Consider the following 15,366-nt stretch of genomic DNA (forward strand, 5'->3'; position numbering starts at 1 on the left):
TATGGCTAAATGAGGTTGTAACAGTATTCCCACTTCTGACATTCTGAATAGGGTCGAGTAATTTGGTTAAGCCGGTTAGGTGCATGGTGCGTCGCCGCGTTTAGCTTTTCATTATTCGCTCGTTTTTGTTACTTAGAACGATATATTACGTTATCTAGGCGGCTCCAGCTCTTGCCTCAAAAAAGCGCAAGATACTTTATTTTCGATCAATGCATAATAAGCGAGATAATGCAATTACTAATGAGCGCTAGGAATTAGCGTGGTCCGCCTGATTACCGAGTATGCACTTTGTCATGTCACTATACCGTGCCCATGTATATTCTTTTTTTATTCTTTTTCTCTCGCCCCATTCCTCTTCTTTTTAGTTTGTCGGCACCATTAATTGGTGTGTTTTGGTGTTCGACGTCGCATTAAGTTTTCTTATCTTGTATGTTTGTGCTTGTGCGCTTGTGTGCGTGGTACGTGCGGGATATGTAAAGATAGACAGAGATAGATAGAGAAAGATTAGAATGGAGAGATGGTGGTAGAAATATGATTTATGAAATAGGAATAGAGAATGAGAAAGAAAACATATTTTACTCTCGTGTAATACGAGAGACAAAATAGAGTAAAAGAGATAGCGGGAATCAGGGATGGGATGTTCAGTAAAGGTGATAGAGACCAAAATTAGTATTTATTTAAAAAATTCCCATGTAAACATACTATTGGGTGTGAATATCACGGCGAAACAATTCCAGGTCATTCACGATTTTCATCAGTCATACTTCAATATTGCCCTCAGTGTCTTTTATCTAACTATTCCTGAGCCATCGATCGAATTTCATCTAAGAAAATTGAGAAAATAGACACATTACATGGCCAAAGTTCGAGTTATACAATTGGCTGCTTCGCCACTTTTGACCACACGTGCTGGTTAACATATTTTGTGTATGAAATCATATTTCTAACAATACAACCAAGATTATGCGAGCGATGGCGCCTGCCCCCAACGACGGAAGATGAGACGAGCATAATGTGAAGGGTGAGCTTGTGTGTGTGTTTTTTGTGTGTGTATGTATAACGCACAACGCAATTCCCTAGGTAGCTATCTCAGCTTGTCGAAGATAATCACTGACAACTTTTTGTCACAGGCCATTGGTCGCATTTATCCAGCTCTGGCCTTTTTTAACCACCACGGTCATTATACCTCCTCCCCGTCTCTCTGTCCCTCTCAGTCCACTTTCTTTCCTCCTTCACTTCATTTAAAGGAGAGCCCATCAGGTCTTTGTGATGCTTTCACTATTTTGATTGATAAATTGACAGAAAGAGTCAGCTATCATTGGCGCCACTCGATATCAACACTTTGTGGACACTTCACTGAGCCCGCCCACTCCCTTGCTCAACTGGCAAGCATTCGCTATCTTAACTCTGGAGCAGGTGGATTGGTCTTTATGGTCGGGAAAGCATCTCATGCTCTGGGTTCCTTTTCATCAACCATCTCATGTCGACGGTAATACTTGAAGTTATACTGCTAGAGAACCCTATTAGCCGCAGATTTTGATCAGGAAAGAATTTTGTGTCTTAAAAGTTGAGCAATGATAGAAAGGCAGTTGAACAAAATAATATTCGAAATACTGGAGATACTAGCTTGAAGTTGATAAAATAAACAAAAATAAACTTGTCATTGAAAAATCAGAGAATCGTCACCCTTTGACTCATTGAAATCATTTTTTACCTGTATCTATGGACAGTAGTCGTGAATTTTCAGGAGAGGATCCAGGAACTCCGTCTCCACGCCACGAAACAAGCAAGATGCGTCAATCACCAGATCGTCCGAGTCATCACACAGCTCGCCCCGCCGCATCTCTGGCGTCGCAGCCACTCCGCCCTGCTCACTATCATGACGATGAGGACCACTACAGAACGCACAGCCCTCCTCCGAGCCAGCCTAGGGCGAAGGGATTCAGTATCGAGAGCATTCTATCTCCGACGGACAAGCACCAGAAATCACCGAGGTCGCCACCGATGTCACCCCCGAGTCCGTCAAAGTCGACCAACGGGTGCAGTGATGGACCTCTGTACAGCAGCTCTCGACATCCTCTCTCGCCGACAGGTCCCGGGCTTGGACGGGCGGCGTTAGATGAGCTTGCCGCACACAGAGCAGCGGCTCTCCATATCCCGACTGCTGCACTCCCCTTTTCTCACCTAGCACACAATCCTGCATTTTATGCCTGGATGCATGGGGCGTCCTTCTTGCACTATCACGGTGAGTTACAGCTACTAGTATAATAACCATCCTTCTCACCAATTTTGATTATTCTTTTTAATTGAAAAGAAAGTTTATATACATATATTTAGATTAATCTATTAAGTAGCAATTTGACAGAAATATATTTGTTATTTACCCTCAGAAGGCGTAGAAAAAAAATGAATATCATCAAATAAAACAATAAGAATTCTTCTCAAAAGATTTTGTATTAAATGGTCTCGATTTCTATTTTCATAAATTCATAGTTTTGATAATCTTTGAGCTCATCACTATGGCATCCGCCCTCTTTATTGTTTTTTTTTATTCAAATTTAAAATGAATAAAAAAGCAAGCACAACAAGAAACAATAATACATTTAAACAAGAAAACGTTTAAACTATTACAATATTCCTACAAAGCTTGTTATGTATTTATGATAAAATAACTCTTCGAAAGTGGCGATTTAGAAGATGGACCCCGTTTGAAATGGCATTGGTTAAATATAGGTCATTTATATAAAAAAATTGTTGACACCGCCACACTGGAAGAATAATGTTGAAATATGGACTCATTTTTTTCATTTAACATGCACGTTTATAATATTGTTTCCATACCCTTTCTGGTAGGAGCTGGATTAAGGATTTCTGTCAGTATTACTATATTAAAAAAATATTATCTTTGTAGTTTAATAAACATTTATAAATCGGGAATTCTATCATTCAAAGATCCTCTGTTATGATATATTTAAATGATGAAATAATATTGGCTACTTGGTTTAAACCAAGGTTTTTTTTTGTTTAAAACTTTAAATCAGAGAGCATTTAAAACTTTCATTAAAAATTCAATTTTTATGAAGATAATTTCCTAATCTAAATTGTGGAGTTATCTGTATAATATTGGGTCTTAATTTTTTTGTGGAAAATATCTTTTTAGTATTTTCCCATATTTTCTTTAAGAATCAGAGTTGATTTTATTTAATGTTTAATCAGTTTCACGTCATCCCTTTGGAAATTTATCAAATTGTTTCTCAATTATTGATCATACAAATCCACTTGGCACTTACAAAATCCGAATTAACATTATTCTTGACCCAATGAGAATTGCCAAAGTTGTCCAACTTTTTTTTAAATGAAGAGTCTGTACATTAAATGTTGGTAACCCTTCTACATGTATTTTGCATTTCACTTGCTCACCTTTGTTATTATTATTTCTACTTGTACCCCTTGGAAGACCAGCTGTGAAATATTGATGGGGATGAAAATCAATGGGCTATCCGACCGTATATTATTGCAAATTCATTTTGTCTAAGAGTACCTTCAAAATGCCTATATACGCCTTTGCTGAATCTTATGCGATTTTAAAAAATTCTTGTAAAACACAAACAAACAAAGTCTTTCAAAAGTTTTCGAACAATGTCCATTTAAAATTATTATAACACGAGCGTACAGATGGGGGGGGGGCTTCGGGCCTGACAGAGGGTAATGCCCCAAAAAGTTTTACAACCAAGAAAAAATACGAGAAAATGAAAGAAAAAGTAAAGGAGGGGAAAAGAAAGGGGGTAATATTATATTATTATCTGAATATTATGTGAACATGCAAAAATATTCGATTTTTGTAATAAAGATATTTTTTCCTCCTATACGCTTCACTTACTTTCATCTTTTTTTTAGAACATTTGCTCCATCCTTCATGCCCCTCATTTATTGAGCTCATACAGAGCGATATAATTATTTATAATTATTATATTTTTTCCGTCTCTCACGACATAAATGCCCCACTAATTATTGTTAACGACCTACTTTTATGAAGAAAAAAATGATTACACAACAAATATAAATTCAGTTTGCGTAGGTAGATCAACTCGTTATAAGTGACGGTTTTTATTTTCTGTTGTTATGTGAATGTAAAGTTTGAATTATGAAGAAATTAATGATCATGATGAATCACGAAAAGGCATCATTGGCCTATTATACAGTATATTCGTAAGAAGATAATCACTTTCGACAGTCATATTTCTTATTGATGAGTCTATATGACCATGCATAATATGACACGTTTTTTACATGCAAGCGTCTGTTTTTTTAATGAGTATAGGACAGTCTGGAATAAGTGGTATCTTATATCAACCTGTGAGATTATAAATCCACAATGTTTCGTCAAACATCTTGACGCAAAACGGTCGTATTTATTTAATACACTTGTTTACTCTGACGTTATTATACGAACTTCCAAAATTGATGTAATATTTTCACATCAACGTTGAGAATACTCTCAAGATGTTTGGAATTTAGAACTATACCTGTTTCAACATGCGATTTTTCATGATAACAGAACTCGGACGTCATGATTCCATCTACATGATAGGCGATAACATGTTGAAAACTACTTATTTTACGTAACCATGCACTTGTACATTGGATTAGTTTAATCATCTCAATATTTTGACGTTATATATTGCCCGTGTTATAAGATAACATCCGCTTTTTACATGAACTATGTTATTCGAGTGAAAAACAACATTTAACTCCCCTCCCTTTATTAACGGCCATTCTTTGATTTAATTGGTGCGAATTTTGTTTCGCACACTTCAAGCTCAGCTAATGTATTCTTTTTTCATTCTTATCGAAGATATAATTAGTAAATAAAATAATTGAAAAAGATTAAATATAAAACATCTAATCGTTTTGTGCCTTTTGATAATTATTTTAGTATTCATTTTGTAATGAGCAGATGAGTGAATATAAAACCTTGCCTTGGGCGAGACTTAAACATAGTTTTTCTTCAAAACTGCATTAATTACTCTATGTGGGAGAATATTTACAAAATTGAATAACTATTGAATTTTATATTCTTAATGGGTGGATACGTACTTGCCTGCCATCACCATCATCGAGCACGAATTAATAATTATATCTATTATTGCATTTTTTTTCTTTTTGGTATTTTTCGATTTTTACTTCATAAAAACACCTTTGAGTGAAAGGTTTTTATACACAAAATATAGAATTGTTTTTCTTTTAGGTTAATTTTATAATTAGTCTAAAACTTTTTTGCTTCAACAACGTGCATCTTATGCTTGTTTAGTTGAAACGTTCATAGGTTTTAAGAGATGTGAAAGTTAATTCGGTCATTGCAATGTGTTGCCTATAACACTGTCTTATATTATATATTTTTAACTGATCTTGTAGATGAAATTCATTTTCAATTCAATTCAATTCTTTTATTTCATTTCCATTCAAAACATAATACAAAGTAATATAAAGCAATACAAATCAAGTACAATTTTATAGGGCATTCTTACTAAAAAAAAAACAGTATAATATAGAGCATAAATGGAAACAGAATTTAAAGAAAACATCAAGATAGGCATTTTAATGGTGACTAAGGGCTGAAATAGATGGGGCTTACATTTAGCAAAATATCTTTAATAGTCGTAGTGTTTGGTAAAACATTTAAATATCACCACTTTTGATTAAACGATCACGTCATTACCTGTTTCTACTCTATTGACGTCCCTTCTCGGATGATCTTTCAAATTCCTCTGGCACTTTAATTCGTGCCAGTGGTCGCGAAATGCATTCTATCAATTTCTTGGATTATTTACCCCTCTATTCTTCCACCTTTTTGAATCCCGAAGAAACCACAATGCATTTAATCGCTGCCTGAAAGTAAAATTCCTAGCTCTTTAGTAGCCCTTTTGTATTCGTTAATTGCCCTTTAAGCATCTGTCCCACACCGCGTCCTGCTTCATCATCTTACAGTATTCACCCTTTCTTTCATTCGTCGAAAAAAGGGTGAATTAAAGGTATTCAGATAATTCCATTCAACTTCAATTCTATACGAGCTCTAAGTCTATTCTTCTGGTAGAGTTACGACAAACTGTCTTATCCATAATATTCAAAACAAAAAAGTGCACTTTTAGCTCTTGTTTTATCAAGCATTATCTTTGCAACATGTTTCGAGGTTGCGAAAAATCGATAGATTGTCGGTTTGTCGGGACTTTGCTACAACTGCTTTAATTATGGCATTAAGTGTTTGCAATGAACTGAAAGAAATCGACTGTTTGATGGAGCCTACAACTGCAATCGATCAGAGATGATCTACTGCTGAAATAAACAGCTTGTTCAACGGTGATCGTAAATTATTTTTCGTATGCGTTCATTACCAAACAACACCGTTACTCCTCATGCACGCTCTCTCCCTTTCTCCCTAGCTACCATCTCCCCCTCTCTATCCTCTATCTCCAAGCTCTTTTCTCTTCATTTCTTTCCAATTCCCTTCCTTTGGGTCCGTCTTTCCGGGTGCTTTCCTCTCCTTCATCGTTACATCACGTTACATCTCCTCGCTGAACATTATATCTCCCTAGAGACTCTCAAGACAATCTTTATTAGCATCATATGCCCATTGAAGGGTGTTTGAAATACTTTCCATTTAGAATATAGACTATTTTGAAATTAAAATTGATTTTCGATAATTGACAATACTCGTTTTGACAAAACTTGCCCCTCTCGTAAGTAATACATATTGAACTCTGAGTAGATTGTATGTTTAGATTAAGACATAATTATTGTGCATCACTCATTTTCAATATTCATTAACGTTTATCGTCTTTATTAAGCGAGCAACTATCACCTCTTTCAAACGAGCCTGAAAGATTTCATAGGCCTATATAATGGGACCCCTGATGGATACATTTTTTTCTGCTAAATGATTTCATAACGATATGTGGTTGTAAATCCTCTTAAATTCTGGAATTAAAACCACCTAAAAGTGTTTGTCAGTGTTCACTTCTTTACTGCATTACATGATAGTACGTCCCGAAGTGGAAGAGGGTGAATGATATGAAATAATAAAAAAATCTGATTCAAGTTTTTAAATGGAGCGAGTAAAAAACATATTGAGAGGGGATAAAGAAGGGAAAAGGGGGTAGGATAGAAAGAGGTGCATAATAAATTTCAATTCATTATTCATCTTATTCTTCGGTTTTTTTTATGCAGGCCAAAAGTTGAATATTTTATGTATCTGAATTATGCATGTTATGTGACATTTTATTCTAATAGTGATAACAAACTACTCCATAAAACCTAGTTAATATTCCCTTGTATGTGATTAGATTATAAACTTGCATTACATTCACTATAGTAAAGAGTCCACGGAAACATTATCCTTGTTCAAATTGAAAATCATGCTACGAATCTTGTTTTTAGCGGGTGATAAAGATTGATAAAATGACCAAATTTCCGCAGACAGTTTAGAGAAACGAATTGACAGAGTCTCACCGCGGTGAAGGGTACCGCTCATCGTATTACGAAAACCACTCAAGTTTAACGAATTCTAACGAATTGCATTCATTAATTTAAATATTGTAATGTCGGTAGTCTTTTCTTATACCTAATCACTCCTAACGCATCACACGCGCGTCGTTTTGCCCACATATCCGCCTTTGGTAAAACGCGCATAATTTTAACTTTGTGCGTCTTTAACTCAAGAACGATTTTTTTATTGAGGTGAATCAAAAATAAGGTAATGCCAGTAGGCTGAATCGTGTTAGCATTTCCTCCCACTTAACTGTAATTACTGTAAGAAAGTGAGCGTGTTTCCTGCTTTTACATTCACGCAAATAACTGGCAATATGATGATGATCTCGGTCTAACTGTTTGACTGAAGACTCGATGAATGTGAAATGTCACACACTGATTTCTTAGGTTAGAACCCCCGTGAGTACGCCCCCCCCCCTCTGGATGTTAACTTGTTAAGGTATACTACCTTGATCATGTTCTGTTGAAACAAAACTCATATAGATGAATCTATGTTTTTAAAGCCCATTTTCAGTTTTTGGTAAAAGGTGCACGTCTCTATTCTATTTACATTTTTATTTAAAAAAGTCAATTTTGTGATATAATTTGACATAATTTTCAGAAAATGATATTATATTTCACGCCCTCTCTTTTCTTTCCTTTCTGTTTTTTTTTTTTTTTGGGGGGGGGGGGGCGGCGGCACGAGCCCAGAACCTCCCCCCATCTATACGCCAATGATACCCAACACGATTATTTGGGATCAAATCTAGTCAATTCTTTAAAGAGTCACAGTGACCCGTCGTTCTAGTCAAAATGTTTTCATTGTATTGTAGTCATTTTACAGAATTTTAAATGTAATAGACTCTATATAGTTTCATCAACTGCTTCCTCGCAAATGCCTGATCTATAACATACGGTGTGTACTCAATTCCATATACATCTCATAGCTATTTATACAACAATTGTGATTAGAATAAGCATAATCATTTGCAAATGAGTAATGTGTTGTCGATGAACAAAAACTTTTCCGAAGTAGATTTTTTTCATATGTGTATAAATTTGTGCATGAATATTCATCCAAGTTTTAGAATGCGAGATAGATGTTACTGCGAGACCCTCATAATGACCACCCTATTCTTGTGATACGCTGATCACGAAAATATACATGAGGTTTACCCATCATAAATACAGCATTAGAAATCACTCTTCCCTTTTATCAAACGCATCTTTATGAGAAATGCAGATTCAGGAAGGCAGTTATTCTGTGTTCTTATCATCGGATTGTGCACGGTCATTAATTTACTAGGTATAAAAATTTAACCCAAATTTTGATGCAAAATTAATGTTTTAGTCAATAAGTGTATGCTTCTTTTTTGCCTGGCCCAGAATATCGGGTTCGTAAATGATGAGAATAATGCATTAATTCTACGGGTATTGTTGAAATGGGTTTACATGCGCTCATTATTAATCTATTTAAGTCAAAATAAGAGCTTGGAACATCGATAAATGGCCAAAGAAAATACCGAGTCGGTCATTATACGGGATACCATCAATCGAAAGCTGTCATACACTCTTTGTATAATAATCATTTTGTAAAGTTGTATACCTGAGATCCGATGCACTCATTTATAATGTATAACTAGGAACCGATAAAAACTCGATTCACTGCTTCATTCCTGCAGGAAATCTTGTTTTGACAGAGGTAATGACTTTCCCTAATACCATAGCTTGAAGAAAAGCAATTATATACAAAGTCACATTTTTCATAGGAAAATGATAAAACACAGTACAAGTTTTACAATTTTTTTTTAGGTGTATTATACCAAGTTTTGCTTGTAGAATAAGTAATGTTTCCTGTCGTATATTGCTGCATGGTAAATAATTTCAGCTGGAGCTGATCAAATATTCAAACGAATATAGTAGTAGCTTTCCTGTACATAAAGTAGTCTATTCGATATCATTAAAACTCCACATTAAATAGGCCTATACAATTTTACAAATTGAAAGAAAGCATAAAACCACGATTCGTGACGTTGAAGAATTGTAGAAAAAACTATTTTGAAATGTTTGATTTATTTCTTCTTTGTATTTCTTTTATTCTCCTAATCAAGGCATGCCGGGATTCAGCTCTCACCCACCGATAGCCCAGCCGTTGACCAACAGTAGCCGCCTTGCTATGGCAAAGGACATCTCGCCTAGACCAACTCAATCTCATAGCAGCTTCGGAGAGGAAAGCGGCGAAAAAGATAGCCGTGATCGCGAATCACCAGATCCTGAGCTCCGTCGAAATGACGGACATGAAGAGGACGATGACGACGACGATGACCCGTCTCCACAAAAGAAGAAGAAAAAGACGAGAACTGTATTTTCGCGGAGTCAAGTGTTCCAGCTTGAATCGACGTTTGAAGTCAAGCGTTATCTGTCGAGTTCTGAGCGGGCTGGACTGGCAGCAAATCTTCACCTGACGGAGACCCAAGTAAAGATATGGTTCCAGAACCGTCGTAATAAGTGGAAGCGACAGATGGCCGCCGAGCTGGAGGCCGCAAATCTGGCTCACGCAGCTCAGATACGCGCTCAAGCGAACCTCGCGCAGGCCAGCGCTGCACACGCCCATGCGCATGCGCAACGCATGGTCCGCGTACCAATTCTTTACCATGAGAATCATTCTAACACTGGTTCGAGCATGCACTCGCCTAATGTCTTGCCTTTCCCTATGCCCTACCATGGATCGTACCATCAAATTAACTCCTCATCAACGTCAACATCATCGGCAAGATCACCGCCGTCGACGAGTATCGTCACATGAAATTTATAATGCGCCGTTAGTGGAACGATATTATTCTTTAGTAAAGGAAAATGTTCTTGATTTTCTAGGGCAAACTAAGGTATATGCATGTGTCCTTATTCAGAAAGAAAGTGATAGATGGTAGGCGGATGAAGTTTTCAGAGTGCTGCGATTATGGGTTGTAAAACAACTCGATTTATTTATTGTATTGATGGACTCCGGATGGACTTGCAGAGTAACCAAAGAATGATAAAAGCCTAGAGTTTTTATCTTTTGAAATTTGGATCTGCTTTCTGGTAACGTTATCATTAACTCTAACTATCACTGTTTCGACGAGCAGTACCCTCCAACATTAAAATGATATATACCATAACAATTATGTAAATCGTGTATCAAGTGTACCTGAATCCATGAGGGATTTGCTGTATATTGGTTTTAATATCTTAAAAATGGCTCTGATACGTAAACGAATTTGATTAAAGCTTAAAGCATATTTATATTAATAAAAATCATCATTAGTAAAATTTATTTTCCACAAATTTGAATCTCGTGATTTAGATTTTCCCATCAATGTTTCGTTTTCCCCGATCTCTCTCGAATCAACAGCTTTGATCCATTGAGTAACAACGTACCTGGGGTGGTATTCTGAGATGCATTTTATCTCAGATAAAATAAAATATTTTATCTCCGTTAAAATCAGTGAGATAAAATACCCTTAAAATCTCTCCGAATTGGTATTCTGAGAACCATTTTATCTTCATTTTATCTCTGTAAGACACACCTATTTTTTAATCAATATCCAATTAGAAACGCGCTTTCATAGCTCTCTCATATCACTCAACCAATTAAAATTCATTCCGCCAGGAGGTGTGGCAAAGGGGTGAGATTGCGTCAATTTATTGACCTCAAATACGCTTGCACTATACGCTTGCGCGTCTTTACGGAGATTTCTTTTTAAACTAAAAGGACAATACTCTCATCTTTCTTCGAAGTCTATATCGCATCTTTTCAAGCATAATTTCAAAGACAATATTTCAACGTGATTAAAGCAAATAGACACGCGTACTATTTAAAACAAAGAAGAACTCTCACTAAGAGAGATTGAACTTTTTATTTTTGCACGAATGAAATCATTATTTCAAATCGGGTGTCTATTCAAAGAGCATTATGTTCATTTACTCATTTACTTTATATCGTTTTGACATAATATAGAGCAAATAATCACATTTTGTTTCAGTTGTTGAGACAATTATTATACTCACACTTCCTCGATACGAACGAAGCTTCGCTCGATCCAAATCACGTCGGAAATTATGATATGTTCCGTCAATTCAGTGATGGTAATTATTTGTTATATACAGTGATCGAGATTCACTTTATATCAATGGTCGGTACTATATACAAAATGATAAGGTCCCTATACTAGGTTGGAATTGTTGATTGTATAATGGTATCCATTATTGTTCTCCGATATCCGATGTCCCATGTATCTATATTTTTTTCGTCAATGTACAATTATCCACGCACAAATATCAATGTATGTCTCATCATAAAAATTGTGTTGTTACAATGCCACTATTCAATGAATGGCCATCTTTTTTTTAAACAAACACTTTGTCTTTGTTTTAAATGATATACAGAGGTATTTGGAAGTCCATGGTACTATAAACACTGTATATAAAATTGATTTTAGGTGCCTAATATATAACAGTTACCTTATGATGTTCAAATGGAAATGAATATATCACTTTTCAAGTGAAGCGATGCTGTAAATTATTCAGTTGCAATGTTTCGTGCACTATTTGTTTTGTCAAAAATGTGTTTTTTTTTTATTATACAGAGAATTGTCGATATTGATATCAATGTTTCATATGCCACGTGAATAAACTAGAGAGGCAACTAATGACTTTCTGAGTTCTATTCTTGACCAGGTGATCTTGTGATCTGGGGACCGTCTTACAAAGAGTTGCGATTGATCCGAACAATCACAACTATGGATAGCCAACAAAGTCAACATATAAAATGCATGTCTGTTCAAAAGAAATTCTAGAAATGATTGTATATTCATAGATTCCTTGATTTCTTGACAATTTGGTGTGTTCTCCTTTGTTTACAGAGGACATTTTGCAAATTTCCTGTAAAAAAATTATGACGCTGATGGATTTCCATAGAGTTACGATTGATTGGATCAATCGTAACTCGTAAGACGGGGCCCTGATCTATGATTGATGTGAATATGATTGCATATTTCATGATAACTTCCCCGTTACTCTGAATTTCATGGGTCTAAAATAGCTGTATATCGCCTTTGATTTGCCCTTAGCCGAAGGTTGTGTGATTTGGATTAAATACTTGAACACTATCATTTTAATCTAAAGAATTATTATTTGGACAATACAATTTAAAAAATGAATATCAAATCTTTAGGATACAAATTACACGAAGAGTTCGACTTGTCACTAACCGCAGCCTATCTTGATTTATTTCAGATACTCGTAATAGAAAATGTTGCTAAAAACAAAAGGGAACAGGCGTTATCTTCCATCGCTCACGGCATGTTCTGAGGGGTGTGCGTGTGTCTATATGTGTGGGAGGGCGATGCGTGTGGGTGGTTGCTTGTTTGTGTGTGTTCGGGGGTTGTTGCGTAGTATAATTACTAAACTCCTTGGTGAACAAGTCCAATGGATTCACCATCTTTTTAATTACCGTCGATTCAGCTTTGTAAAACAGAAATACGACGTTAACACAACTTTTCTCTCGAGTAGAATTCCTTGGGGTCCCGTTCTCTCCACCCCTCCCCCGCAAATCAGCCAAAGATTGCAGACAATCATTCCCGCCAAGCTTTACTCGCACAATTACTAGTACTCTAATATCTGGCAGACGATGACCGCTCACTACATAAATTTTCGTACAAAACGATGATAAAAAAAGTCAACGCATGACCAATCAGTCGATTCTCTCCCGATTATAAAAAAATTGTAGAGACAAGCAGGGAATGATAAAAGAGAGACTTCGACAGAAAAATGTATATAAGAGACATGAAAAGATTTATGAAATTGTGGAGGAAGAGAACGAGTGAGACAGAGAGAGAGAGAGAGGGGGGGGGGGGGGTTATGTGTGTACGTTAGCGTGTGAGCAAACCTGCACGCATTGGCGGCGGAAGCCAAAAAAAATTAGGTGGGGGGGGTCTACCTGAAATTTTGTGATGGACATATGTAAAAAAAATTGACAAGCAAAAAAAAAAAAAAGGTCTTCAACCTCAATTTTAGGAAAGAAAGGAGAAATTTAAAGGGGGGTCCACCAGAATTTAGGGGGAAAAAAAGGTTATCGACTAAAAATTTAGGGGGGGGACCGTCCCCCCCCCCTACCTCAAATTTTTTGTTTCCGTCGCCTATGCCTGCACGCACGCGCACATGTATATGTATATATATGTATATTATATACATAACGCAATTTTAGCCATGGGGGGAATGCAGTTCCGGAATAAAATGATATTTCAGGTTAATCATGATAAAAATCATGATAATTTTAACGCAAACTATTTTTTTTTGGCCCTTTGAAACGTCAGGTATTAAATCAACCACAAGGGGCTTTTCCCCCAGCAAGGATACAACCACACACAAACTTTTTGATAGAAAAGTACTCCCCATGTCATTTAGGTACCACTTTCTATACATCAAATATACACAGTTAATCTAACCTAATTCAGTTTACGCCCAATTTATACCTCTAAATTATACAATGGAACATTCTAAGGCGTTTGTCTAGTTCAAATTTGAACTAGACAAATCAGCACTCCGAAGTGCAGGCACTAAACACGCTCTTTAAGAGCTAAATTAGCACTTCATTTTTTAGAGTGTACTACTACAACTACTACTACTACTGCTGCTGCTGCTGCTACTACTACTACTACTATAATACTACTACTACTACTACTACTACTACTACTACTACTACTACTACTACTACTACTGCTACTGCTGCTGCTGCTGCTGCTATTACTGCTACTGCTATACAACTACTACTACTACTGCTGCTGCTTTTACTGCTACTGCTACTAATAATAATTATACTACTACTACTAATAATAATGATAATAATAATACTGCTCTTGATAATGATAGCAATAGCGAAAAGCAACATGGTGATAATAATTGTTAGAATATGATAGTGCAAATAATAGTAATAATTTTGATAATTATAAATGGTAGTAACCAACAGAAGTAATGATGATAACAATTAATACCCCCTATCCCCCGATAAAAATTCAAGTGACACACCAATGCATGATCCGACTCACTTGCCATGGCTTACTCTAATCTTAAAGAACAACTCCACTACCGCAACAAGTTGATCTGAATAAAAAGAGAAAAATGCAATAAGCATAACACAAAAAATCATCAAAATCCGATGGTAAATAAGAAAGCAAAGCTTTCTTTGATACCCCCCAGTTATGTGCATATAATGGTCGGTTTACAACATTAATGAGTGGACTGAGGAAGTCATCCACTCACTATTTCTTTAGTATTTCATTATATGAAATATGAAGCATTTTAAATTGTCTCCACATTGTCATAATTATGAAACAAAGCTTTATTCCTCCCTGAACATGTGGACTTATCACTGTTTTAAATTGTTGTGGTTCAGTCATCTTTGTCATTATTATGATGTATATTTCAAACAATAAAAACAAAAGAAATAATGAGTGAGTGACATCACTGACTCTCTCATCTCCACATCATTGAGCTGTGCAAAATAACCGTTTTGTTGAAAATAAGAGAAACCTTAAATTATCATGACTTCTTATATTACATCCGATTTGAATGACATTTTCAGCATTATCCTCACTTACTTTTTTCTTCTATTGATTCAAATCAACATTTTTCTGGGGGTGGACTTTACCTTTAACGGATTCTCAGGCCGTAGTTCCATTGGTTTCCATCGTCTAAATCCCAATTGAGTATATGTTATATTTCTCATACTAACCAATCACTAATCATGCTTATTTCCTCTTTCGCCACTTTATGATTTCTTCAATGAGTTTGTTTTCCCTGTAA

At 35.9% G+C, this 15,366-nt stretch overlaps 1 protein-coding gene across 1 annotated transcript; it reads left to right on the forward strand.

The window, feature by feature from the left end:
- The first annotated feature begins 1,113 nt into the window (after window positions 1-1,113).
- Window positions 1,114-11,019, forward strand: LOC121425061 (homeobox protein Hmx). The gene is made up of 2 exons (XM_041621015.1): window positions 1,114-2,245; window positions 9,636-11,019. Exons 1-2 carry the CDS (start codon window positions 1,723-1,725, stop codon window positions 10,328-10,330), a joined length of 1,218 nt encoding a protein of 405 aa, XP_041476949.1. The 5' UTR covers window positions 1,114-1,722; the 3' UTR covers window positions 10,331-11,019.
- The last annotated feature ends 4,347 nt before the right edge of the window (window positions 11,020-15,366 follow it).

Source organism: Lytechinus variegatus, chromosome 12, assembly GCF_018143015.1.
Source record: "Lytechinus variegatus isolate NC3 chromosome 12, Lvar_3.0, whole genome shotgun sequence".
In the NCBI taxonomy this organism is placed as follows: domain Eukaryota; kingdom Metazoa; phylum Echinodermata; class Echinoidea; order Temnopleuroida; family Toxopneustidae; genus Lytechinus; species Lytechinus variegatus.

Excerpts from the sequence above, each read along its gene's own strand:
- LOC121425061 (XM_041621015.1), top strand. The coding sequence starts at position 1,723 with ATGGACAGTAGTCGTGAATTTTCAGGAGAGGATCCAGGAACTCCGTCT. Across the intron at positions 2,246-9,635 it reads GTCCTTCTTGCACTATCACG|GCATGCCGGGATTCAGCTCT; the intron begins GTGAGTTACAGC and ends CTCCTAATCAAG.